This window comes from Odontesthes bonariensis, chromosome 4, assembly GCF_027942865.1.
Source record: "Odontesthes bonariensis isolate fOdoBon6 chromosome 4, fOdoBon6.hap1, whole genome shotgun sequence".
Taxonomy (NCBI): Eukaryota; Metazoa; Chordata; class Actinopteri; order Atheriniformes; family Atherinopsidae; genus Odontesthes; species Odontesthes bonariensis.
The window spans coordinates 9,501,355-9,529,168 of NC_134509.1; the positions used below are offsets into that span (position 1 = coordinate 9,501,355).

At 42.4% G+C, this 27,814-nt stretch overlaps 1 protein-coding gene across 3 annotated transcripts; it reads right to left on the reverse strand.

Annotated features, from left to right (window-relative positions):
• Window positions 1-4: 4 nt before the first annotated feature.
• Window positions 5-27,156, reverse strand: pds5a (PDS5 cohesin associated factor A). 3 transcript variants are annotated; one of them, XM_075462858.1, is made up of 33 exons: window positions 27,066-27,156; window positions 25,992-26,144; window positions 16,365-16,568; window positions 15,908-15,994; window positions 15,412-15,509; window positions 15,018-15,144; window positions 14,795-14,875; window positions 14,462-14,602; window positions 13,357-13,472; window positions 13,022-13,116; window positions 12,761-12,906; window positions 12,008-12,159; window positions 11,647-11,760; window positions 11,324-11,405; window positions 11,178-11,226; window positions 10,835-10,974; window positions 10,376-10,491; window positions 9,745-9,850; window positions 9,399-9,559; window positions 9,194-9,317; window positions 8,911-9,069; window positions 8,671-8,739; window positions 8,349-8,485; window positions 8,052-8,175; window positions 7,506-7,710; window positions 6,496-6,610; window positions 6,242-6,374; window positions 5,402-5,521; window positions 5,026-5,088; window positions 4,589-4,737; window positions 4,410-4,488; window positions 3,189-3,466; window positions 5-434 (listed from the first exon to the last, which is right to left on the reverse strand). In XM_075462858.1, the coding sequence occupies exons 2-33, from the start codon at window positions 26,103-26,105 to the stop codon at window positions 431-433; spliced, it is 3,888 nt and encodes a 1,295-aa protein (XP_075318973.1). In that variant the 5' UTR covers window positions 26,106-26,144; window positions 27,066-27,156; the 3' UTR covers window positions 5-430. The 3 variants fall into 3 exon arrangements, with proteins under 3 accessions (XP_075318973.1, XP_075318974.1, XP_075318975.1); XM_075462859.1 differs by lacking the exon at window positions 27,066-27,156 and adding an exon at window positions 26,841-27,021; XM_075462860.1 differs by lacking the exon at window positions 27,066-27,156 and adding an exon at window positions 26,365-26,552.
• Between the last annotated feature and the right edge of the window lie 658 nt (window positions 27,157-27,814).

Consider the following 27,814-nt stretch of genomic DNA (forward strand, 5'->3'; position numbering starts at 1 on the left):
GGAGTCAACAGGGTGGGATATATCCCAGGGAATTTAATAAGCAACAATCAGAACCAGATTAAAATGTTTGTAAAATGTCCATCCTGTAGTTTTTTCTTCTCTTTTCTTAAAAATGGCTCCACAAAAGAAGCAAAGAGCAACAAACACAAAGGAAAAAAAACAAAAAATATCATGTTTCTCTGTAAGACCTACATACAGCGAGCTTCAATTCATGACTACAAGGTGTTTTAAACCCTCTAGGAAGTCAGTGTGTATGTGCGTGCGTGTTTGTTTGTTTGTGTATTCAGTGTTTGTTTTTAAGAAAGGTCCATATTGTCTCCAGGAAAGCTTTAATAGTCAGAGGAGCCTGCACGTAGGGGGTTGGGTAGGTAACGAGGAAGAGGCTGGCCCATTCTCTACAGTCATGATTTCACCTTCAACGCTCTCCTCTTTACCTGAAAAACAGCAAAAATTCAACATCAGCGTCGACACTCGCTTATATAACACGCCGCACGTTCTTCAAAGCAGACAAAAGGTTTATTTCAATTCACATTAAAAGCTTAAGCGGCAGGTGGGCCTACTGTCAGGCGCCTGAACACTGACCTTTGATTTGGATGAGGTTGTGAACAAAAATACACCCTCTTTCAATAAGTTTTGTGGTCCTCACCAGGTAAATACTTCCATCAGATAAACAACAAGACATTCCACTACATGTCTTTACTGAACAGAAACAGACAAACTGCAGAAACGTACCCCATGATTCAACAGAGCGTTGAGGCACCATCTGCAGCATTAACTTGAAGTAATCGTTTCCCATGTCAAGTTATCGGTCTTCCTTATCGCAGTGGAAATTCTGCCCCGATCATCTTTATAATGTCGCTTCAGTTTATTAGCTGCATTCGCACTGTAGGAACCTTTGGCAGTTCCTAGAACCTTTTAATCCGCGGGGACGTTTTTTCCCGCATTCGCACATGCAGGAACTCGGGACCACGGTCCTCAGTTCCTGTAACCATTTCAGCTCCTTCTCCGAGGTCGGGTCTGTTCTGGGTTCTATAGAACACATCTGACGGAGGTGTTTGGTGGTTGGTAGCTCCGCCCCTTGTCATGCTGTCACGGCTGAAATGTTTCCTCATACGACACGGACACAACCGGCGCGTGTTTAATAAGTTAAACTTACACTTTGTCTCCTTTGTCTGCGGCGCTCTGCTCTCCGTTCTTCCTTCATGAAATGAAGAAGTATGGCCTGCGCTCCATCCTTCGTCTCCTGACTCTCTCTGTGAGCTTTTCCAGCCTCGATGTTAGACGCCTGATGTGATCGTCCATGATTAATATCACCATCATGCAGACCATGAACACGGTGGCCTCCCCGCTCTCCATGTTAGCTTCTTTGTGGTGTTTTTTCTTCTCTCCTTAATTTTCGTGGGTTTTGTTTAGTTTTGTTGTTGAGTGTGGCGCTAAAAGCTGCTTTTGGACAGAGCCGTTATAAGAACGCAGTTATCAGAACTGTTCTACTCGAATTTCATTCTGATAACTATCCTTCCCCAGCGGCGCTGTTTCAGTCTGCATTCGCACATCAGTCGGGACTGATGCGGCGCAGCCATCTGCGACAGTGACGTGTTACGTTAGCCGTTTAGCGCCACATTCAACAACAAAACCCGTAAAAGTAAGGAGAGAAGAAAAAACACCACCAAGAAGCTAATATGGAGAGCGGGGAGGCCACCGTGTTCATGGTCTGCATGATGGTGACATTAATCATGGACGATCACATCAGGCGTCTAATATCGAGGCTGGAAGAGCTCACAGAGAGAGTCAGGAGACGATACTTTTTCATTTCATGAATGAAGAAAGGAGAGCAGAGCGCTGCAGACAAAGGAGACAACGTGTAAGTTTAACTTATTAAACACCCGCCGGTTGTGTCTGTGTGGTATGATGAAACATTTCAGCCGTGACAGCATGACATGGGGCGTAGCTACCGACCCCCACACACCTTCGTCAGATGTGTTCTATAGAACCATGAAAAGACCCGACCTCGGAGAAGGAGCTGAATGGTTATAGGAACTGATGGTCCTGAGTTCCTGTATGTCCGAATGCGGCAGAAAACGGCCCCGCGGATTTAAAGGTTATTAGAACTGCCAAAGGTTCCTCCAGTCCGAAAGCGGCTAAAGTAACACGTCACTGTCACAGACGGTTGCGCCGGCATTCAAGGAGAACTGCGGTATTTTCAACATTAAGCCTCTTTTCTGAGTCGTCTGCAATGTTTAAAATCCCCCTCACCGCTTTTTTGATGTTTACTGCTGTCTCCGGTATTTGCCTAATTTTGATTCATCTCAACCTGCTTCAGAATGGCAAGTCATGTGCATGTCCTAAAAGGTCCGTAAAAGCACCATAAACGTCCGTTTTCAAAATAATCAACTCACCGGAGTGGTTACTGGTGTGCACTGGTAATCCATATCAAATTTCTTTGCGAAAAGTTGCTTCTGTCGTGTTTTATTTGGCAGCTCGTTCATGCTCACACTATTTTCTTAGCGGTGGCGGAGTAATATCAACAAACATCCAGTACAAAATGTCAAATAAAACACGACAGAAGCAACTATTCGCAACGAAATTTGATATGGATTACCAGTGCACACCAGTAACCACTCCGGTGAGTTGATGATTTTGAAAACGGACGTTTATGGTGCTTTTACGGACCTTTTAGGACATCCACATGACTTGCCATTTTGAAGCAGGTTGAGAAGAATCAAAATTAGGCAAATACCGGAGACAGCAGTAAACATCAAAAAAGCGGTGAGCGGGGGTTCTAAAACATTGCAGACGACTCAGAAATGAGGTTTAGAATCAGCTCAAACTAACTCTCTACCTGCCCACCTGACTTCCCTCCAATGACGCTCTCCCTGCCTGCCAGTAGAAAATTCTCCCCTCCCTGTAGACTCCATTTCTCCTCGGCTATGTGAGGAAGACCAGGCTGCAGAGCGGACCTGTCCCCGCTGAGGAGGCATCTGTCTCTCTCTGGGCTGGACTCCAGCTCTATCTCAGTGTCACCCTCGCTGCCCAGGAGGAGGGCAACTGTCCCCGTTTCCTTTTTCCTACTTTCTTTTTTTAAATCGCTCACAAATGGCCACCTGCTGAGACAAAAATCTGAAACCAGATGCCTACCATAAAAGGTTAAGTTATGTGAACCTCCCAACTGGCTTATTTCCCACTCTTACCTTTGTAAGTCAATCTGTCTCTTTGTCCCTTCGTCGTTCTGCTGCTGCTGTTTTGACATCTTAATGTTGATCGACTCTGCAGACTGGTTGGAGTCAGCTGCTCTCTTCCTGCCTCTGCTCGATGCACCGCCCACAGCTGCTGCTCCCTCTTTTTCAGCCGCCGGAGGGGCCACAGCGGCCACGGCAGCCACAGCGGCCGTTTTCGGAGGGCGTCCGCGCCGCTTGACCGGCGACGCTTCCGTCCTGGTTTCAGGAGCCGCTTTCTGACTGGGCTCATCCTGAAAGACGTCGAGAAAAGCCGATTAAAAAGAAGAGCGCCTCTAATATCTGGGAAAGAGCCTTAGATAGAATACATTCTTCCTCAATCTGCCTATGACATATAGTTATCCAGTTCAAAGTTGTTCGTCGCCTTCATTGGTCTAAAGTGAGGTTAGCAAAATTCACACCTAATGTTGACCCCATTTGTGATCGATGCAGACAAATGCCAGCCACCCTCTCACACGTTTTGGTCTTGTTCGAAATTAGACAACTTCTGGCAGTCGGTATTTCAAACGTTTTCAGATGTTTTGCGAATACCTGTAGGGCCTTCTGCCATTACAGCCATATTTAGAACAACTCCTTATGACGCTCACCTAAATCATAAGACGAAGAGCATGATAGCCTTTGCAACTCTCATAGCCAGGCGACTGATACTGTTTAAGTGGAAGGAGAAACTTCCCCAACCTTTAAAATGTGGATCAACGACCTTCTGCACCATTTGGTATTAGAGAAGATTCGTTATTCCACAAAAGGGTGTATTCAAAAGTTTTATTCTATGTGGGAACCGTTTTTGAGTCATATAGAAAAATTAGATGTCTGATTTTGGCGGTGTTGTATGTGATGGAACCTGAACTGGAATGATCTGGAATTTATAAGGACTATTTTTTGTTTAATTATTTATTTTTTTATTTTTCTTTAATTATTATTTAATTAATTTATATACCTTTTTTTTTTTTTTTTTTTTTTTTTAATTTTAAGTACTATATGGTTTTCTGTTTTTTTGTATATGGACGATGGTACGGGGCTATTGTTGGAGCGAGGGGGGGGTGATGTTTCTATCTGTAATGTTTGTAACCATCTCGATTTACATACTCTGTACAATATCAATGCATAAACATCAATAAAAAAAAAGAAAGAAGAGCGCCTCAAGTGGAGAGGCGTGTTTTTCCCAGGTGAGCTCACCTTCTTCCCCTCGTCATTCTTGATGATAGGGTTCTCGTTGTTTTCCTGCGCCCGGCTCTCTGATGACTCGGTGGTTGCGCTGTCGTTACCAAATGCAAAAACAAAAATGGACAACGCGTATGAAATATTGATTCTCCTCTGATCGTGTAAAGGCTGAGCATTGTGTGTGCGTACTCCACCTGTTCTTGTTGATTGCTGAGCTCAGCGGAGAGGAGTTGCTGCTGGTATTACTGGTCGTGTCTGATGTTGCGGTGGTCTTAGGGAAGACCCTCCGCCCTGGTACCGTCAGAGGTTTGTTGACAGCTGCCAACACTGGAGCGGGCTTGGGCTGCGTAATAAAAGTGAGGGAATTAAGGTGTAATAAATATATTTTGTACTTAGATGATCAGGTTTCATACTCTCATGTCAACACAACACTTAATTAATCTGAAATCCATTTTCCTGAGTGTTTTTTAAACTCATAATACTTTACTTTTTAGCTTTTAACATTCTCCAATTTCCAAACAAATGCAAAATTATGGCTGCCGTATCTTATATTCCTCCATTAAACTGCCCTTGCATCACAAACTAATGTGGATTATGATGCATTCACTTGTTATCGGCGCTGTGTGCTCACCTTCCCAGTGAGGAGCATTTGTCTCATCTCTGTCGTCAGGTACTCTTTATCATTTTTGAAGTCCTGGTTGAAGAAAATAACAAGAGAAAAATATATATGTTTAGCACCATCTACAATTTCACAAATATAAACCACACATTTTGGGCTTTTGACTTTTAACAACGCATATTTTTCTGTTTCTGAACAAAAGTCATTCTGATGAAGAGTTTTTGTTATTTCAAACGGACGTGTTCTTTCTTCAGCAGGGGAAGAAAACAAATACTTGTGTTGAAGATGTGAATCCACAGTGTGTTGTTGTTGTGTGTGTGTGTGTGTGTGTGTGTGTGTGTGTGTGTGTGTGTGTGTGTGTGTGTGTGTGTGTGTGCATATATATTGCCTTGTCTTGTATGAGAAAGAACTTGGAGGGTAGGACAGGCTCTTTTGGACTGTCCAGGTGACACGCGGTGCTTTTGTTGGCGATCACAAACAGGGCAACGTCACACACGATATACAGTTTCTGTAACCAAAGCAACAACAGATGAACTGTTAGAATATGTACATATTTGTTTTTAAAATCAGTAAACCATTTCAATGAATATGAAATCACTACAATCCAGGGTGTATACAGGTATAAACAAGTTAAATTTAAGACCTTTTAATACCACTTCTAAATGAAATTTAAGACCAAACGTACGATGGAAATACCAAGCATTTCCAAGTAAACACACTGACAGTAAAACGGTAAAATGACAAATGACGGTTGAGTTTAAGAACAATGGCTAAATGTGTGTCATGCGAAAAGATCACAAAAGTGTCATCACTGTCCTAAATTAAATTTATTACAATATTTTCAGAACATTTAAGTCCCATGAACAAATGCTTATAAAATCAAGTAAATATATTTAAAAAAAAAAAATACTGTTCCTTTAGAGCAAAAAGAAAAATACACAAATATTTAAGACCCATGCAATCTGAATTTAAGACAATTTAATACTTTTTAAGGTCTTATTTTCAGGAAAATTGATTTATGACTTTTTAAGGACCCGCGGCCACCCTGACAATCTACACAACAGTCTGTCCCCATTGTGACAAATCCTTTAGATTTGGGTCAACTTTTCTGGAGGAGCTATAGCTACAGACAAAAAGTAAAGCTCCAAGGACCACACATGTGGTTCTGTTCTGAAACTACAACGCAAATTCAGCCCAGTGTTTCTGTAGATGTTTCCCGTGTGTGTACCTCATTGGCCTTCGCGTCGTCGGGACACTGAGCGTCCTTGGTTTGTTTAATGTTCTCAACCATCTTCCTAAGAAAGGCGTGACTGTTGTTCTCATTCTTGGTCATCAGCACTTCTAACATGAACCACAGGCACCTAGAAATACACACACACACACACACACACACACACACAATACATTGTTATGTCACTTGTGTAGTCAGCGTCACTTTGGTGTATTTTTTTGAGCATTGGATACAAAAGCAAACACACTCACTCTTTGATGTCTTTGAGCTGTTCATATTCGTGTGGTTTTGTGAAGTCTGGATCGTGGGCTAGCAGGTGGATCATATAGGGCACAACGTACTCAGGAAGGAGAGAGACGAGTTTTTCTGTGGAGAGAGAGAAAATAAGGCATTTTAAAGGTGAAAGTATGCGTCCAGCCAAGGCTGATAAATAAATAAATAAAAAAGGGAGGGAAGAATACGGTTGCTACAGTTGGTCAAGTGTATATTCAGCACTGTTTTGTTCCTAAAAACCGAGGTCAGCTGCCAGAGTATACTGAATGACCGGGTTTTTCAGACAGTAACAGGATTCATCAGGCTCAAACTGTGAAAAAGTGGTTCAGGGAGCACAAGATGTGGTTTTCACACGCGGATCGGCCTCCACATAGTTCAGACCTCAACCCCACAGAGAGTCTTTGGGATGTGCTTGGACACACGTGGGAAAAAAAAAAATCAACGCCACCACGAACAGGAATAAATGTGGTGATATTATCACTTATCGAAACAATGTCACAGCGGGGGGTTGCTGTAATCCGAGCTAAAGGTGGTCTGACAACATATTAGTCTGTGACTTTTTTTCTAAAGCCAGGCAGCACGAGACATGAGTTCAGCGATGAAAAGTTCTGGTTCCCTTGACATTTTTGTTTATCTGGTCTTTTTGTCCTCTACTCTTTAATCAGACCTTTAATCAGAATGACATCTGAATTAATAACTAAAGCTGTTTATCCTGTTCATCTCCATGTAACCCTCGAGCTCTCCCAAATGCGGTTTCTGGGGCCTCAAACACGGACCAAAACAGAAAATAGATTCACCAGTGATAAAAAAGAAAGAAAGAAAGATAATAACCCACTGTCACACTGTGTTCACATACAGGTCACCGACTCAAGATAGCTAAACTGTCAATTCCAATTTCCATTGTCTGAACTGTTGTAGAGTGAGGATGTTTAAAATGGGAACAATAAAAGCTAGCAATGGAACTGGAGCTTTGAAGCTGAAAACTGACCCTGAGCGAGGGGATTCTGTTTGATGTACTCCCTGCGGACGGAGATGTTTTTGAGGAGGCACTGTCGGGCGTGGGCGCGGCGCTCCTTCACCGGGTCCTTGGCGCACAGAGCGAAAACGGCCAGGTACTCCAGGGGCAGCATCAGTTTGACGAGAGCCAAGTGCAGCTTCTGTGCAAAGATCTGCCGGACCTGGTAGCACTCGTCCTGTGTGTGAAGGAGCGACCACAGTTAGTCGAGGATCAAAGAAGCAAATTCATTCACTAAAATAATGACGAAAATGATCAAAAGTAGAGAGGAATTTCTCTGTTCCGTACAAACTCTACAGTGTCATTTGTCCTCATTGTGTAATATAGCTCAGCACGTTTTTGGAACTAATGTTGCCGTAATTAACTAACATCAATTACGTGCCCAGCGTGCACAATACTACACTAAAGCCACCAAGTCGAATTTCATCCAACGTTTCTGCTTTTCAAAGGGGACATGAAACTCTACAAATAAAATCTTCAAAGGTCTATGATAAAATATAACATAACGGCGAGACTGACATTGATCACGAGGCCACAGAGCTGAAACTGCTCCGGTGTGATGATGTCGTGGTAACACGGCTCCTGCGCCAACTTCATAATGGCTCCACCTGCGGCCAGCCTCAAACGAGACATGTCTGATTTACTGTGAGAAGACAGAAAGAACAAAAAAAAACAAAAAACTGACAATAAATTAGTCGGTTCAAATAAAGCTCCAACTGTCAAGTTGTTAGCTTACCATGACCCTTAAAAGCTCCACGTTTCTGAGTAAATGGGAAAAAAACTGAGCTCGGCACAGTGACCATCCGTGTGACGCACCTGATCTTCTTCTGCTCCGTGAGGTCTCCCTCGCTGACCAGCATGGCTGACAGCAGGCGTAGCGTGGAGTTTGCTGACTTGGATTGGTTGTTCTTCATTCCTAGTAACCAACGTACCAATAGCTTGATGGCCTGAACCTGGTGGGGGGGGGGGCAGCAAATGTACAGTTGTGTGCTCGATTCCTTCACAAAATCCATTTGTTTTCGTTTCCAACATATATTCAAAGAAAATAAGAACCTCTGCCATATAAACCTAGAATACTGACACTTACTCAGATTGTACAGGAGGCGACATAGATTTTGCTAGTCTGCGTGCTTCCTACCTTTGCTAGAACCTCTGGTGAGACTTCCTCGTCGGTGGTCCACAGCTTCCCGTTTTTGTTCCCCACCGACTGATGAAACAAATCACATGCAAACCACATTTTACACACGCTACTTCAACAATAACTCCACATGCACTCGTGACTTGGCTGCATTGGTACAAGTTTATTTAATGACCCTTTGAAATACAAAACAGTGTCGTTATATAAACATATATCTATAGGTGTGTCTGCTCCACGCACCCTGTCATTCATGAGCAAGTCTTTCACAATGAAATTAGCCACTATGGATTTCATCGGGGAGGCAAACTGATCTGGAGCGAGCATGGATATATGTCCCAAAGACACAAGCGGAGTGATGAGCTGCTCGGGGACGTCTGCGTTGAGACTACGTGACAGAGGCTGCAGATGACAGAAGAAACATCATGAGTGCATCCACGCAAAACCGTGTTCAAGTGCAAACTGATGCAAGTGAAATCCCAATCAAATTTTAAAACAGTAATATAAATAAGAAATGGTCTCTCACCTCAAAAATCTGTGCCAGCTGCACTTCCTTGTTGTTGAAGATGGCGTGAATACAGTGGACAGCCTGCTTGGCCTGATGAGGAGTGCCCCGCTTGGCTTTCTGATGCAGGACGGGAATCAGTGTCCTGAAAAGGATTAAAAGTGTGTCTTGTAAAATGCTGACGCATCAGAAAACCGATTGCCTTTGTTGTTCAGCCATCGCTTACGATCTTATCTGCTGTAGCTCCGTCTCAATCTTCTGCCCGGTGTTTCTGAAAATCTGGATGGCCGCCTCTGCCACTTTGTCGTCTTCCATCTTCAAACACTGGAGCAGAGACTCATAAGTCTCGGCCGAGTGGAAGGCTGTGGGGTGTGTGAACGAAAGGACCTACAAACGGAGAGGAACTTCACTTTCTGGCATCAATTTGGTCGTTAAGCACCTCAATTATCCACCAGGTACAATAATCCAGTCTTAAAAAGATCGTGGCAGCACTTTTCAGTTCAGTGCGCTACAGAATCCACACATTACCATTTGTGTCACTATACGTCTTTTACTTGATCCAAAGCCCATACCTTGAGCAGCTCCAGGCCCGAGCGGATTGCTGTGTCAGGGGTAACACCTTCCTCATCATCATCAGCTGTGCCTTCAATGGACTTGTTCAGCAGCTTTACCAAAGAACTAAAGAAGAACATAAAACCTCAAATAATACCATCCCTCTGTCAAGAAAAATGCCTCCTTTGCATTTTCTGATAGCCTTGAAGCACCTTTAGATATATAAAGAATAAATCTTCTGGACCAAAAGTATCACACTGCATAACCCATTTAATGTATGTACTAATGGTGTTTTTCCACAAAGCAGAAAGGGTTAAACCTGAGCCATGCAGTGAGACATGCAGTTGCACCTCACCACCACTAGGTGTCTCACTGAATGAGGTATGGCCTGTTAATGGTACAGTGTTACACAATGACACAGATAGCACATGAAAGTAGAAAACACCCTGTTGCTCTGTCATATGACTGTTTCTGTTTAGGCGCTCCGCATTAAAACTCATTCTGATCTAATGGAACATTATTTCAAAAGCCATATGAATCATTTCAATAAAATTAGAAACATAGTCAGGTAAATTGTTTACAAGAATTCAAGTTTAGACTTGAATAAGTCTACACTTATATAAAAGGGGGGGGGGCTTTTTATAAGCTGACCTTATAGCCTCAGAGTCGATGTGAACAGGGGCAATCCGCTCCAGCAGGAACTTCACCATCTCCAGGAAGGGGTTGGTTGGCTGTTTCGGGAATGTCAACTTTCGAGTGATCTCCCTCTGTACAAAGTACAAACGGTGCATAATTAACACAAACATTCCCCCTTATACATAGACACGTATATTTACACTTAGCCTTGCGTTATTTTATCTAGAACAAATATGTGTGACTCATTTGAAAGTCTCTCTCTTTTTTTTTCATTCCACCCACACCCACCCTTTTTCTCTGCTTTGGTCACCAGCTCAGGACTGCTCAAAGCCACCCAAATATTTAACCTAAAAGAGCTTTGTGTCTGTAGCTGAAGTGTTAAGAGCGGCATTAAGAGCTGTGTGTGAAGTTAGACAAAGAGGTGAATGGACAAACAAATCTGCAACTAAGTACAGTGAGTTGGCGCCATCTCACCACACAGATCTCCGCCTGCTTGCAGGAGCAGGTTGGACTGATGAGCATCTCCAGCTGGACTCGGAGCTTCTCGTCCTCACCGAGAACCTGATTGAATTTCTTCATGAAGTCTTGGGCTTTTCCAGCATCTGGTAGGTTCTCTGAAAACACAGCAGTGTCAGAAGAGGAACACCACACCGTGGATGGATGCTTGAAAAAGAGACTCCACTTTAACCACGACTCCATAATGATCAATTAAAAGAGTAGGAAGAAAACACTGTTATGCAGGATGAACCTTAATAACAGTTGGAACACAAATTATGATACAATACAGAGTGTTTCTATGTGTTTGCTTCCAACTTACTGGCAATACTCATGAGCTTCGCAAACATCGCTGTGTTATTGGGCTCGGACTACCAGGAGATGAGGAAAAACACATTACAGATGTATTTAGAGCCTTAATTCTGTACACGTTCAGAAGAAAAACAAAATTAGTGAATCTCTACACACCACTGGCAGCTTGTGCAGATCAAGCAGCTCTTTAACAAGACCTCTGAGCATGTTCTGACACTTCCACATCTCATTCAGGGCCCTAAAAATCAAAGATTAATTAGAGGAAAAACACAGCAGAAAATCAATATACTGCCTTTATAAAACACTCGTTGCCATATTACTGTGTGGCGCATGTTCAACTTGTGGGTTGAAACAGAATCGGGAGTGTATCCCGCTCTACTGTTTAGTGTGATGTTTATTAAAATTAAAATAAATAAATAAATTTGAAATAAAGGTCAGTATTTTTTGCAGATGTGTGTAAATGTTTCAGATGTACTAACTTGACGGCATTCGTGTCCAGGCAGGCGTAAAGGTAGTACAAACATTTCATCTTCTCCTCTGTGTCAAGATTGTGAGGGACCATGAACTGGGCAAAAATCTTCTCTACTAACAACCTGGAAGAAGAAAGTTTCCATGAGTGACCAGAAGACCAGCCTCACCCACCCACTCACTGTTAAACCCAGCCAAAGTCGACCAACTTTGCCAGCCCCCTTTGCACATTATCAACCCAATTAAAAGTGCCCTCAGCCAATTCAACACTGAAAACATCAAACGCATTATCAACACTAAACACCTGCCGGAGCAGAGGAAAGCTGCTCCATTAATGATCAGGACAGGAATATGAACAGTCCCTGAACTCACTTGTCATCGATGCTGTTCTGATAGTAGATGTGCAGCAGTTTGTCTTTGATCCAGCTGATCTTCAGGGCCGACTCCTTTCCTGCCTCATGGTGCAGACAGTACTTCTTAAAGAGCTGAGCCAGGCCCATCATGGCCTCTTTACGCACACGCCACTACAAAAGGAGAGGAAAACAGATTGGAGAGGGAAAGTCTTCCAGTTAAGATTTGGAAAGTCCATTTCCTTTCCTTGTTTTATAAGGAAAGTAAGTGTAACAAGGGTTAATTTGGCTTGTGTATAATTCCACAAAATTATTGTTTTTAACCTGACAAGAATAGTCGGGTGGAACTTTTGTTTTCTTTTTGTGTTTCTGTACGTTCTTTTATGGGGGAGCAACATTTGTGACAAAAGACACGGTCCTGCCAAAACTCTTCCTCTTTTTTGTGATGTTTGGTGAGGAAAGGTGAGCTCCCATTTTGTCTTTTATATTTGGCATTTTATTTTGTCAGGTATGCTCCATGTTTTACTTTTTTGTGCCAATGTTTCCCAGGCTAACTAATGTTTGCGGCTCTTTTTTGTGAGGTTCGGTGAGGAAAGGTGGAGGACAATAAAGGCCTTCGAAAGAGCAGCGGTGTGGTCTCCATTTGTTCTAACCTTAACACAACACAGAGGTTTCATACCGGTTACATAAGTACACGAAAGCTTTATGACATATTGCAAGAAATCTTGTGTTTATATGTCAGAAGACTGTCAGAAGAAAATAATATACGTCTCACCCTCTTGTCCAGGGTCCTTTCCCTTACAAAGCCCAACAGCTGGTCGTTGACCAAGTTGAGGTCTTTCTTCCCAGCGTTGATGATGGTGACGATGACGTCATGACGGATGGCTTCTTCTGGGTCGTGGGAACGCACTTTCAAATATTCTGAATGCAAGGAGAGAAGGATTTTGACCACGTTTGTGTTGGAGCAGTGTGCGAAAAAGAACGGATTCAGCTGGAGGACGGCGGACTGCAATCCCGACCGGCCACAAATACACACCTGTCAGGTCTCTTGCCAGGTCCGGGTGGTTCATGAGGCAGTGGCTGGCAAACTTTACGCACTCTAGCCTGACTGGCACGTGGATGTCGTTGAACCTGGAAAAACATTGGTTACATGTGATGAAAACGGAGGACAAATATTCATCTGCATAAGTACTTTTGACTACAGCAAAACTTTATGCGGTAAATATATTGGAATTACAATGAAATAATACTAGTAAATGTACCTCCCATTAGTAAATGAGCCAAAAACTTGAGCTGAGATTTTGCAAAAAACTGCTCACAGTGACTCGGCCTAATACAATACTTGGGCCATACAGTGTTGAAGTGACTCACCGTCCTAAAAAGCACTGCCACAGTGGTCTGTTCTGAGAGGCCAGCTCAGAGTCTTTGGCCCCAAATAACTTGGCGAGCAACCGTACAACGGCTAGTCGCTCCTCGCCGTCGTTGCTCTGCAAACAGAAGCAGACGCGTTAACATGTTTGCATTTTTTCATCTCGTTTCCACATGATGCACATCCAAAAAGGTTTGACCGTTTCTCAGACATGTGGAAAGTGCACATAGTTAGGCAGCAATGCACCACACCTCGGTGTCCAGAAAAGGGCAGAGCATGCATGATATGTTTGTCTGTTGGTTGGGTTAATGTGGGCACCATCGCTGACCTCGACACCATGAGTTAAATGCTGTTCACTATCCAAGTGCCGACATTGCTTTAGCCATGGAATCAGCCATGGAGCACGTCTGTGACGGGACACAGGAGGGTGCAGCAGGCGTGAGTACATGATGTGGGGAAAAAAAATAAAAGGGAAATCCCACATTCAGGGAGTTGTGTCGAGTCTTGATCGCTTCCCTGTGAGAAAAGTTAGGCAGCCCGACTTCACTTCAGTGGTTGAGGTGGTGCTAGTAATTCTAGTCTCTAAGCGCGCCAGTAGAGCTCAAGCTTCGACTTCGACGAATCTAAAACGTGACAAGTTTCTCGTTGGAGCTAAAGAAGATTAAAACTTCATGATAGTCACCGCTCCCTCGATGAGTCTGATCACACACAAGTCAGCACCAACTGTAAGTGCGCGAGAACCAGTAGGAAGGTTTGAGCTCAGTTTCTGTCCTGTAAACTGTTTGTTCGGGTTTTCATTGTAATTGAACAATTTTGTGAAACCGCACTGTTCAAAAGTGCCTGTAAAGGCTTCACGACCGCAGTGTTTTTTTACTACGGGAGAAAATAAATCCTCTGCTTGGTGCGATGTTGACAATGGAACCGATTTACAGAAAATTCAACAGATATTTGAAAAAAACATGCCTATCAAACATCAATGTTAGCCTGGAGGGAAAAAAAATGATATCAAAAGGAGTCAACTTTTCAGAGAAAGGTTGATGCTTGGCTAGGTCTGAGGTGAGTATTATTGTTGTTGTTATTGTGTGTGCGACTTTGTGTTGTGTTAACCTTAAGTTTGAACTCCAGCTGCGGCATGACAGAGGTAAGCAGCAAGGGGTCAATGGCAAACAGTTCCTGGATGAGGTCAAAGACGTGCTCTGAAAGGTCACTGACTGAGGACTTTCCCATTACTAAAACCTGATTGAAGAACTGTGGAAAGAAAGGAAAAAAACAAACAGGTAAACAATGACTTTAAGAGTTATTGATGAAGATAAGCTACCGATACATCAACTTATTTTGATGGAAAGGCAGGAAGTGGGAGGGGAAAAAAAACAAAAAAGAAGCTCAGTGAGAGAGAACAACCAACATGTGGAGAACTAAAATGCAGAAGAAGGTCCTCACGTTCGCAATGCACGTCTCGATGGTCTGGACGGTCCTCTTCAGCAGAGTCTTTGCAAGATCGTACGCTTGCTTGTTCAGATTCTGTTCCAAACAAAGTTAAACACCGATCAGCTAGTCCAAGTGAAGAAATTAATAAAAAAAAAAAAAACCCTCAGAGGACAACCGGATCTCTGAGCCTCTGGCCAGCATGGTTGTTCTAATAATAAGATTTTCAGATTCTTACTTTGTGTGCAGGAATGAGGTTAATTAGGATTGTGTCCAGCAGCTCTTGTGTGACTCCGTCTCCTTCCATGATGATAGAACTCATCAGGTCCATCATGTGCATTTGAACCTTCTGGTTATGGCTGTTACTGAGGACGAAGGAAGACAGAGACTCTGATATGTTATCATCAAGTCTTGTTTTTTTCAACAAGAGCAAAAAAATTATAATAATTATACATAATCACCAATAAAATTATGAAAGTGACGCAGTCTTATAACCCCACTGACATACAGCGTTGGAATGAACCGCACATGTATATTCAAATGTTTTATTTCCCATGACTCTGCAGCTTTACAGCTCAGAGAAACATCCAGGATGGAAAAGATTCGGCTAATTCAAGCGACAAAGGCCTTACTTGATGACCGAGAAGAGTGTTTTGAAGAGTTGGATGAAGATTTCGTTGCAGTCCTCCAGCTCAAAGCAGATATTGTACGACTTCACCCAGGCGAGGTTCTTTGGAAAACACACAAGAAATCCTCACCTTTAACAATCAATTCAACCGGGACTTTTCCGTGAATTACATTCCATAAAGCACATTTTTGTAATAGTTACACCGATGTGCTTTCTTTAATAAACTGTGTAGAGAAGTAACAGGAAACTGCTCATGACTTGGTAAGCTTCTTTTTTTTTTCTTCTCCCCGTCCAAATTAAAGTCAGAAATATCTTAGATCTTTATATTACATGAAATATGCAAAAGAACGCAGCATTCACTACCGTTTTAGAAGCTGGAACCTGAGAATATAAAGACATTTTTCAAATGATATTGCTTAGAAAAGTAACTAATTGATTTGTTATCCAACTGCTTGATCTCTAAACGCGATGAGCTCTTCCTTCTTAGGTAAAACCCTCACCTCCAGAAGGTAGAAGTATCGGTTGAACTGAGGGCTCTTGGTGTCTTCTAGTCCCTTTAACTGTCTGGTGATGAACAAGAAGATATCCTGGAGAAAAAAAAAAAAAAAAGTCATTTTCAGTATATGATTGAGTTTTTAGTGGGTACAGGAAGGTTCAGCAGAAAAGAAATGGATGGTGCGTCAACAGAGTTGCTGTAAAAACTCAATTTTTCTCTGTAAAACTTAAAAATACTAAAAATTTCGATGACTCTTTAGTCTTAAGGACCTCAGTTGACTGTATAAACATTACTACTCACTAGTTGTCAGGCAAACATACTTAACTACCATTCAAGAAGTTTAAATAAACTCACTGAATCTGCACAGTGGACTTATGAATACGAGTAATCACTTAAGGTCTGAACTACTTCTGAACACGATCCCCTTTAGGATAGTGCGAAGTCGAGGGTCACGTCCTAACCTTGAGCTTGTCATGGGAAGTGTAAGGGGCCTCAGGAGCGTAGATCCTGAAGATGTCGGCGAGACAGCAGGCCACCAGTAGCCGTACGTCTTTATTGGGGTTCCTAAGGAAGAATTCTGAGGCAAGGTGGAGTGCCAGGCCGAGATACTGCTGCTTCTCCTCTTCAGAGTCCTGATCCATGTCCATGTAGGTCTTCACCACCATCTGTTAAATACAGCGACAAGGGTGGTTGAGTCTGTCAGTTTCTCTCCCAGTCACAAGTGTACTGAATTCTAATGAGCCGAATTCCCTTCAAAGCCGTTCTCGAAAGCACAGTTTTGTGTTTCCGCCATCAGACGGCAGACAGGGTTTGAAAAAGGGACTCAAATGTCGCCACTTTCAGACCAAGGGTGTCTAACAAAAATGAAAGCGCACATCAGAGACGGCAACCACGCCGAAAAAACGGAAAGCAGCGAAGGTTTGTCCAGAAGTGGCTAGATTTGTCACCGTGTGTTTGTTTAGAAAAATCTAAAACTAGAAATGCTAGAAACCAGTCAGCAACAACAATAAAATTAAAAAAAAAAAAAAAACTATTTCAGTACAGTTTAACTCACCTCTACAAACTGAAAAAGCGTCTGCTCCAAGTCAACAATGAGACTTAATCAGAACTGATGTCATTAAAAAAAAAAAAGAAGAACTGAAATGACAACCAAAGTTGGACATTATTGGAACACTCATAGGGGTTACATCAGCCTAGAAATCTAGTCGCCCCTAGCGACCGCAAATTGAATTTGCTCCGTGGCTAGTCTAGTCACTTGTGGTCGTTTTGCGAGGCTGAAAATCGAAACTTAATCAGGGCAATCAAATCATGAGGAGCGGGGTCGTTTCAGTGTGTAGTTCCAGAGAGAGGTAAACAGTGGCTGCGCCCAGCGAACAGTCTTTTGAGTTGGCTTTGGCAGCGACTCTAGAAGATTTAAATATACATTTTTCTTTGCGAGACAAACAGATAACTGCACTTAAGTTTTTATTGAAAAAAAAAAAAGAGGACGTTTTCGGAGTTTTGCTCACTGGCTACGGTAAAAGTTTAATTTACCAGCTTGCTCCGTTGGCGTTGAGTGCAGAGGCAACTTAACAGACAATCGTTTATCCCACCCACACTGCTATCCAGCGTCACTAGACCCCTGTACAGCTTTTTGCTGTACGGGTCTGGCTTGCTAGGCTAGGGTTACATGGCACTGTACTAAATTACAATAAGAATGAGTTATTAAGTTCATGTAGACACCTTAATCTGACAAGAAATTGGATCGGTTCGGGTTACTCGCGGTCAGATTAAGACCCTGAGGTAACTCGGTTGAAAGTCACACTAAACGTGCTTGTAGACGGTGAAGCACGTGGTGAATCGGACTTTGCGTTCGGCGCATGCTCGAGATCTTTTCCCAGGATCGTGAACCGGAAGTCAAAGGAGACGATATTACTGTTGTTGTCGCCGCCGTCGGAAAGAAACAAACAACGCGATGGAGAATGCTCTGTTGTGTATCGCGTTTGTGCAATAAGCCACAAATAAAATGTAGAGGGACGTAGCTTCATCTTGCTCTTCGTTCGCCATCTTTCTCAAATGCCTGAGTTTGCTGTTGTTGGTGTTGAAGAGGTCAACAGGAAGTGGCTCTATTAGCAATAGTTGAAATGGGTACAGCGCCACCTATCATACCGGGGTATGACACGCTTTGTGCCTATGATTCGATTAATTCCCGGCATATATCCAAGGATAATTTCCCTTGCTCAAATAAGGAGCATAATCCAACTATAGCTATAATCGAATTAATCTCATCATGTAGACCCACTGAGTGTCACCAACAGAGCCCTCAACAAGGTTGATTTCTCCATGGTTAAAAAATACCAACTTAATATGGACCGAGTCGGTATTTTACAAGTGGAATTCTTGATGATACGGGTGTTTATTTTTGACAGTAATGTGACGAGAACAATTAACTTGGGACTCCGTGGAAGTACAGCGAGCAACCGTCCCGCAGATATTCAAATACCTCAAACACAGCAGGTCACGTCTGGTGGTCGGTTTCATATTGTTGATTAATTCTAATAAAAAGCTACGCAAAAAGGACCTTTTACCATTAATAATTAAAAATAAATGTAATAACTCCAGATTGCCTTTCCCAATCACAGAACAAACAAATGTTAAAACAACAGATACTATCAATCTTTTTCTTATCATTTATTTTTCAGCCAAACACAAGCTGAGGCTGTATTTACAGCAGTCTTATCAAATGCATCAGTTTTGGTGGATATGCACTAGAGGACGGTGCTTTAAGCTGCCACTTCCTCTGTGTGTGTATGTGAGAGCTGAAGTGTAGCTGTAAAGCTTTCCCAACAGTCAGGCAGCCAGCATGGGTGGGGGATGGGGCCAACAGCTCAACTCACTCCTACACACATTCATGCACACACACACACGCACACACCCACTCACCCCAACCCTCACTGCTCTGAGCTGAGGAAAGCTCTGAATACAGAGACTAGTGTGTGGGCCTCTTGAGCTGAGTGCCTGAGCATCTCTGTAACCTACATTTATTGTAAGGTTTGTGGCCAAAATTACAATTTCAGTTTGAAAATATAAGCGGCACTTTCCCCCCCCCCTAAAAAGCCATCCACTGCAGTCTGATAGAACAAATCAGCTAAAATGCTTCACTAAAATGAACCCATAGCTGATAAGGACCAGATGATTCTTTACTGTGTCGTGGTTCAGGGTGAGGGGACATGAAAAAATAAAAAGGAAAAAACAGTAACATTTAGATGCGAAATATTCCAAATTGAATCACGAGTGTCAAAAATCGATTTTTTTTTATTTTTTTTTTTTAATGAAGTGATGCAAATGTTGAAGAACAAAAAAAGAATGAACTTGAAAAAGTGGCATTGAATAGCAGTCAGGGGAGCGCACACGGTGGCAAAGCCTGAAATCCGACCGGCGCCCTCGGCGCTGAGAGTTAAACGCATGGAAGCGCTTCGGCTTCTGCAAAGTTGAAGTGAAATATTTTGGAACCACAACAAACACGATAAAGCACACGACACAGTCCCAGCTGGGAAAGGATGAAAGACGACCGATATTTAGTTGCTGTGAACCGGAGGAACGTCGAGCCAGCGATGTGTCAAAGCGTCATCCAAACTCGGAAAGGCAGAAACAAACACCACAGCAGTTTTTTCAGTGCCATGGGTTTGCATACGTATTCGGTGTTAGAACCGGGGACTTTTATGTCTGAGATACACCGTCCCATCTCAAAGATACTTTACTGACAGAGATCCCCACACTCACAGGATCATTTAAGGAAGCAGGCAGCGTAGCTCCAACGTGTGCGGGCCATTTTGCCTTAGGCTACGGCTACACGAAAACGGGTACGAAAATTATTGCGACCACACAGGAAAGCTTCTGTAAAGAATCAAGTCCAGATGGGAATGCTGAAAACGCTGAAAACGATGCAGTACACACGCCACACCTGTATGTGCGCTGTAAGCCACCCCCACCGGTTACACCAGAACAATAGAAGAAGCAATGCGCATGCGTGTACGCCCCTACTTCTACCAGCGCATCACCTGTAAATGTTCCTTCAACAACGCCGCTGTAGTTAGCAGTGTCTGCAGCAGTGCTAACATCAATGTTGTGGGGTCCATGATGATCGCTGTCTGTCCTTGCTGTGTTGTCTTCTTCTTCCGGATTTTGAATGGAAGCCGCTTTTTGTTCTGGTCACTGACGTATGTGTATACGTCAATGGCGTTAGCCATGTGGCTGTGACGCAGATGTAAACGAATCCGTTTTGGCCGTAACAATGGAAACGAAACGACGCCGTTCTCAGATCTTCCCACTCTGGAACCCGTTCTCCAAAACTATCGTTAGTGGGAACGCCGGCTCCGCCAAACGATAAGCAAAAGTATCGTTTACAGTGAAAAACGTTTCCGTGTAGCCGTAGCCTTAGAATGTTGTGTCACCAAAACTGTGTGCACTTTATCACAGATGATTTGCAGATAGCTTCTCATGTGATCCAACAATTGCAATTGCTCAATGCACATAAAAGCCAGATGACATGTGTCAATTTACTAAAAGCAGGCTGCTACAGACACATTTTTCTTCTTAAACTTCCAGTTAAGAGGCCACATCTCCTCTTTGCCTTATTAACAAAAGATACTTGAAAGCAAGTGTTAGAAATACTTTGCCAAGTAAGTGGCAAGGAGTTTAAAAAAACAAAATCATAAATAAATCTTTAAAAAAAAAAAAAACTGCATCGATAATCATTTTATAATAGCTTTGCAGCACTCTGAAGCATAACTGAATCCTAGCCCTCGTCTTGATAAGACAAACCTTGGAATTAAAAGAAGATGTACCTTCTTCTACACAACTGCAAATCCTTATCTTTTAAATTCACGATTGTGCTCGAGGATTCGTTAATTCATGCAAATGGACCCGAGATCCGTTCAGATAGACGAGACATTAACGTCTCATGTTTCGCAGTTGATTTCTCCCAGTCCCATTTGAGCCCTTTCAGACACATGTAACACTAATAGCTTAATCACTCATTCAGATAAGAGTCGCTTTGCATTAATGTTGCTCCCGGCTTCATTCAGACATGACGGAAAGAGCCATGGAGGAACGCACGATAACTGTCAATGGCAAAAGGCTGGATAATACACATTGCTTTGTCTTCATAGAACCCCAGCTTTCTCTGCCATAGCTGTATGCATCAGTGTCCCCAACGCAAAGTGGTTGTGTATAATTAAGCGACATGTTCATACAACTGAGGGTTTCATCTCACAACAGTTTGTTACAAACTCAAGGACACTGTCGACACACATCATGGCTGTTTATCAGCAGAGAGCAGATGATACGCAGAAAAAAATTCTTTAAAGTCCTTCTAGTTTTTAAGTGTTTTCATAGCAACTTATCTTTTTGCCACACAAAAGCTCACATCAAGCTCACAAACACAACCTTTGTGTTGGTCAGAATAGCAGCGGAAAGGGGCAGTTGGACGTAATGATATCTGGTCAAACGGAAAGCAGAGGCTTCAGTTCAAAAGCTTCTAAATGGAGTTTCGTCTCATTTGGCTCGGAAGATGAAAAAGAAATTCAACTTTGTGCTGCAACGAATCATTTGCAAAGCAGCCGAGAAGGACAATCTCAGTGTTGTTGTTATTCATTCAACATCGGATTCCTCTGAACAGCCTATCAGAAGCTAAATCTATCCCAACAAGTTAGCAACTCTGTTTGACAGTAAAACTAACTTAAAAGGACATTTATCAAGACTGAAGAACTATTTACTTGGACAAATACAAAGACTAAACCCTAACAGGTACAATTAATGCCCAATGTGTGCAATAAAAAATGAGCTAAAGTAGTCAAAGACCCAGGTCACAGACAAAGGCTTCAATTTTAGGCATATTGACAAAAAACTAACATTTAAAAGAAAAAATAGCTAGCTACACAACATCTTTCAGCACAAGATGCTTCAACTTAGTGATGCTCCGATCGATCGGCTGCCGATCATGATCGGCCGATAATGCCCAAAAATAGCCTGATCGTCGATCGGAAAAATATGCCGATCAAAAAACCGATCACGTGACGTAAATGACTAGCTTTTTTTTTTTTTTGACTTAAATTATCGTGTGTACAGAACCGAACAGGCAAAACCTCTACAGTGCATCTCGACAACATGACCTCTCCTGTCTGGAATTTCTTCAAAGTGTGTCAGAAAGATGTGAAACTTTCTGCGGTCACCATCTGCGCTTCGGAGAGGCACGGTCGCGCTAGCTACACTTGAAAATCTAGTGCCCGTTTACATCGGGTTGTACGGTAAAGCGTGTGAGCGGATTTATGGTGCATTCAAGTGCACCCCGTAAACTCAGAAATCTAGATCGAAGTTGATTTTTCATTTGTTGGAATACATACACCTGTCATTACTTGGTTGTTTTTTTACTACATTCTTTTTAATGATTAAAACAAAATGATAGAACAAAATTATTGAAGCATATTCAGAATCAAACTCATTTCTGCATAGTCAGATTTGAAAACCTCATTTAGAACCAAATCAAAATGTTCTCTGCCGACTCCACCAGATTCTTGTTCTACATGTCCCCAGCTACCTCTGGCGTTTTAATTTCTATAAATGGTGCATTCTCTGCTAGATGAAAGGCATGGAAATGTCAGATTCCTTCCATGATCGGCAATCGGGCAGATCATGATTTTGGTGATCGGTCCAAAAAATGCTGATCGGAGCATCACTACTTCAACTACATAAAGGCATCTAACTTTCTGATGACCGAGTAGATTTGGCGGACTGAAAGCCTCCCTTCATATTCTTCTGTCCTGTGTGTTGATAAGGCATCAGCCTGATACTTGCAGATAGCTGTCAGGCTAGCATTGGCTTCGTACACTTCCGCGCCTTCCCCCTCCTCAGTCTCCTTCTCTGTTCCACGTGACGAAACAATTGCAAAACAGCCCGATTCTCCTGCCCATCGTAAGCCTCAACTATCCCATAAATTTCAGGGCTCCATATAATTTATGGCACTTGGCAGGTAATACAGCCAGATATCCCGCTAAGGTACTTTCAAACCTAAAACAACCTTTACTGGATATTGTAAAAAGTATCAAGTGGAGATAACTGGCCTTTTTTCTGATCAATATTTCATGTCACTAATTATTTTTTTTAAGACTGATTTTACTGGCACCAAAGGGAGCTCTGACAAGTCACCCAGGCACTTTAATCTGAGCTCTGTTTGATCGGGAAAGGATCGTGCGATCCGGTGCCGTTTTGGAAATGATTCAATAGTGATTGTTCAGAACATACAGCTGGATGTAAGAAAGCAAACCGTTCGCATATGCTGCCAGTTGTGGTTCCTAAGATTGCAAACAGTGCATCTCTACAGTGTTTGAAGTAAAACAACACACAACATGAGCGTCGCACCACACAATGGCGATGCAGCAGTAACAACAACGCGCAGGCCATGACTTGATTCAAAACGCGCAGAGAAACATCAATGAGTACACATTAATGCCACATGGTGTGGAACCAATATGGTGTGCTGACCCAAAATAATCTACTAACTGCTAAATGATTACAGAGGCTACATAACATGCTATTAATGTCAGTCTCTCTGACTCTGAGCAACACACATCAAAATGATCCATAAACATCTGACTTGGACATTCCACACCATGCCCTTCAGCACACTCTTGGCCAAGGCCATGGCTGTTTTTACGCTAAGCTTCCTGTGTTATTTAGTAAACAGTGCCAGCCATGCTAGCAGAAGTGCAGTCAAAAATCAAATGTGACAGAAGAGCTACAGGATCCCTGCAAACCCTGTTGTCAATTTGGACACTGCTTATGGTTTTAATAAATCTTTTTCACTCATAAGAGGATTAAATGTAAGTAGTCAAATCAGCACTTATTCTCTTTTTAATTAGGTCTTTATAAAAGTTAAAAAAAAAATCTAACTCTTATAAATATAAAAATCTGCACCCATTCAGTGACAGTGTCAGCATGACCCAATTCAGGACAGTGCATGCTGTGTGTTACATACGAGTCAGTTGCCTCTGAAGTCCTCAGATCTCATACAAGGACTATCTGACTGGCTTTACTCATTCAGTCCTCTATCTGGACTTTCACTTGGCTGCAGAGTGCAAGTAGAGTAGTCTCTGTGGGGAATAGATTCCTCATACTTTGGCTACAAGAACTTCAAAAGCTGGCCATGACAAAATATGTCTATAGATCCCCATCAATGAAAGCTGCCACAGATCTGGTGACTCTCTTCACTCTCTCAGAGTTGGAGCAAAGTTTGACGGTGTCTGGTGTATTGTTGACTAAACGGTTCGGCCGGTTGTGTTCCCCGAGGCTTGCTTTGTTCGTTGAGTTGACAGACGTTTCGTCAGGGCGAAAAACAGCTTGTGGTTTTAGTTGTATTAGTTGTGTAAATAAAAGAATGAGTTTGTACACGCCGCATTTATTTCACCTAGTTTGTGCTTTACGGTACGACCAAAGAGTCAACTTCAAATGTTTGATAATCACTTGCTGCTCAGCTCCATCTTCCATCCAACACATCACAGTAGTGTTAGCACAACACTGGAGCTACTTGTTTGTTCTTCTTATGCTGTTTCTGCTTCTTTCGTGTTTTACAGGCATTGAACTTAACACATCGTTACATTACTGTATCGCTGAAGCCATTATATCACCATCTATCGATGTTTCACTACATTAATTTGAGAGCATCCAATTGTCGTTTGAAGCAGAATCGCTCACCTCTGCGTTGAGATACATGTTAGAATTTGCACACCTCAAGCTTTAAGTATCGGAGAGGTAAAGACAACACGGAAAGAGGTTTAACATGAGTGTTGAGGCTGGTATAATTGATATCCCTGTAATAAACAGCGAGTGTAACCATTCTGAAAAACAAACTGAGCTTGTGACACAAATGAGAAGTCACACGTCACGTCATTTGCGAGTAAAAGGTTAACTGGAATTGCATTTGAAAAATGTGTCCATTTTTCATTCTATCATCAATATCAGATGCAAAGGCAAAACAAAAAATAAACACAATCCCTCAGCCACAACATTTAAATGCCATTAGCAAAGAAACCAAATAAACCAACTGCAAACTTTCTGACCAGCATTAAATGGTAGACAGATACACGTTATGTCTAGATGGTCAACACAATCGAGCATTCAGCAATCATTTATGGCTCAGGGCTTGGTTGCACCATAGCAGAGCCATAGGAGTTGGACAGATGACTCACCAGGTGGCTGCACTTTAACTCCAAATTTAACGACATAATCACCACAACTGACGACCTTGTAAACAAGCAACCGCGAGAGACAAATACCAACTTAAGCGTAAAGATATGTCAGTGCTATATTCTCAAGTCGTTTCCTCTACCCCTTAGCGGTAAAAAAGAAAAAAAAAAGAAAACCTGTTGGGGCAAATGAAAAGAAAGTGAAGGCAATCCAGTTAAGTATATTGCAGCAGTAAAGAATGTATGTTCCCAATGTAAATGCAGCAATACAACAAGTGCAGAAACAATCAGATATTGTGTCATCAAACTGCTGTTTTAACGGAGAGTATTTCACTGTCAAACATCGATTCAAAACTTTACAACTTGGCAAACCAATTCAATATCAAGTGTTTGGCGAGTGTTGGTACCGAGCAAGCGACTGCGCGACACCTCAAGTTTCAACCACTAAGAACTAGCTTATTATCAGTTTCAGTGTCAGCTGCCTTCCTAAATCTTCCCTAAACTTGTTTTGTTCACTACCAGTAAAAATTACTTTGATCTGTAATTTAAGGATGAAGGACTTGAAAACCTAGTGCCCCATTAACAATGATATTTATTTTGTATTGTGGAAGTCACAGCTTGAACTCGACCTTGTAAGAATAATCTATATTCAACAAAGGTTGAATATTGTTCACTGACAAAATACACGGAATAGGAAAACAGCCCGCCAAAAGAGTGCCACTGATAACTTGATGTGCAGGTTTACAAAGTTTGGAGGGTTGGGTATTGTGCCAGAGACAGGATACTTAAAAATGCGAAAGAGCTGCTTTGTTGTTGTTGTTGTTGTTGTTTATTTGAGGTGGTGGAAAATAAACGTCATGGACGTACCTTTAGTCGTTTGACCACCTCATCATTGCTGATTTTATCAGTTATCTCTTTGACTCCGGGAGGGTAGATGATCTTTCCATCCCCCGCCGGTTTCTGCTGTTGCGGGAACTCCATGCTAGTTGATGTATGGTCCACACGGTCTTCTACTGGCCTCTATGGGTCAGAAAACAAAAGTTCAACACAACCATGCTACCGCACTTACCAAAACCTGTCTTTAAGCATCATTCCCCAGTGCCAAACATCACTTTTGCTCGACGAAATTGTTAAAATGACTCTCGTACACTAAACGACATTTTAGTCCAGTGCACTTCTCACAGAGAAAGCCATCACTGAACCAGCACCGTGCATCTTATTAGCTTGCATGCTAAATTACCTCAGCTAAACATCAGTTGAACATTTTCCGTAAATTCTTCACAAAACAACGACTGGACACAGAAACGAGTTTAACTACCACCACGATAACATTAGGCGCATTTGAACATCAATGTTGTTGGAAAAGCACTTTACGACCAACACGAGGGCAGCCGGTGTATATCTACTGTCAAACAGGTTATCAAATTAGCTAGCTTGCTAGCTGCATTGGAAACAACATTGGTTAGCATTTTGCGGGAAGGAAGTAACGTTAGCAGAAAGTGGCTAATACATGTTAGCCGCGCTAACTGGTTAGCCCACTTGGCTAGCCTAGGCCGCAAACTGTCCAGGTACCCATCACATCTCCGTCTAGAGACAATCACAGGGGAAGTGAAGTATCGTATCATCTTTGCTTAAAATAGCCATTCTCGTGGTCAGTTCCTGTGATTTCCAACTGATGCAACTACTTTGAGAAGTTGAAAAAATAAGCTAATTTACTTGTTACGATCTTTTTTCCAACTTCCAAGCATCTCTCCGTACTGCCGCTAGTTTACAGGCGAGGCAGAGCTGCTACCGTCGCCCAGAGCCCTCCTCTCTCACCAACAACTTGCCCCACGGATGATTTTGAGCACACCAACAAATGCAAAATGAATATATTTCCAAATAAACCGCTGCGACCTAAAAGCCGGGATATTTGCCAAGCGCGTCCTCACTAGTATTTACCTCTCAAATGGGCCGTTTTAATTCATTAGTCTGACTCAGGTTGAGCTTAGTTTTCGGCACAAAGCTCTGTGTCCGTTCAGTCAATGCTGTCTGTGTGAAAGCTGGGTGCAGAGCGCCCCCCTCGGTCTGACAGGAGCACACAGCTCCAGATTCATGGCGGGAGTTGGAAACAAACAGCACTCTACTGACTTCACTTTCTTCCCTGTCAGCCCCATGAGGGTCTGACAATAGGTCTTCGTGGCTATCCTGAAAGTATGACTCCAGAATACAGCTTTTTCGTGACTTAAATGTACCCAACGCGTTTGTATAAAAATCTACAAGTTCACTGCCATTGCAAAAACAAAAGCAACATGTATGGAGAGAGAGATAGAGAGAGGAGTGGGGAAAAATGGTTTGGTTCTATTCATCGACCCCAACACTTATCTGTGTGCCAATTTATATCACATTGTAACTTCTGCTGGCACATATCAGTGGTTTATGAAATGAGTGACACCAAGTGGTGAACTGGCAATAGTAATTGATCTATTTGGCATTATTTGATTGCTCCTCAGATTATAGGCATTCACACATTCCGGTTGCTTTTTGGATGTAACGAGACACTGATTGCAAATTCCATGGCAACAGTGGTCAATAGTAACAATTCGATTACATAAAACAATGTCAAACGACAACGGGGACAAGCTTTTAATTTGAAGTAACTCTATCCGGTGTTGGCCAACTTGTTTTTTTTTCTGACTTGTTTCCACCAC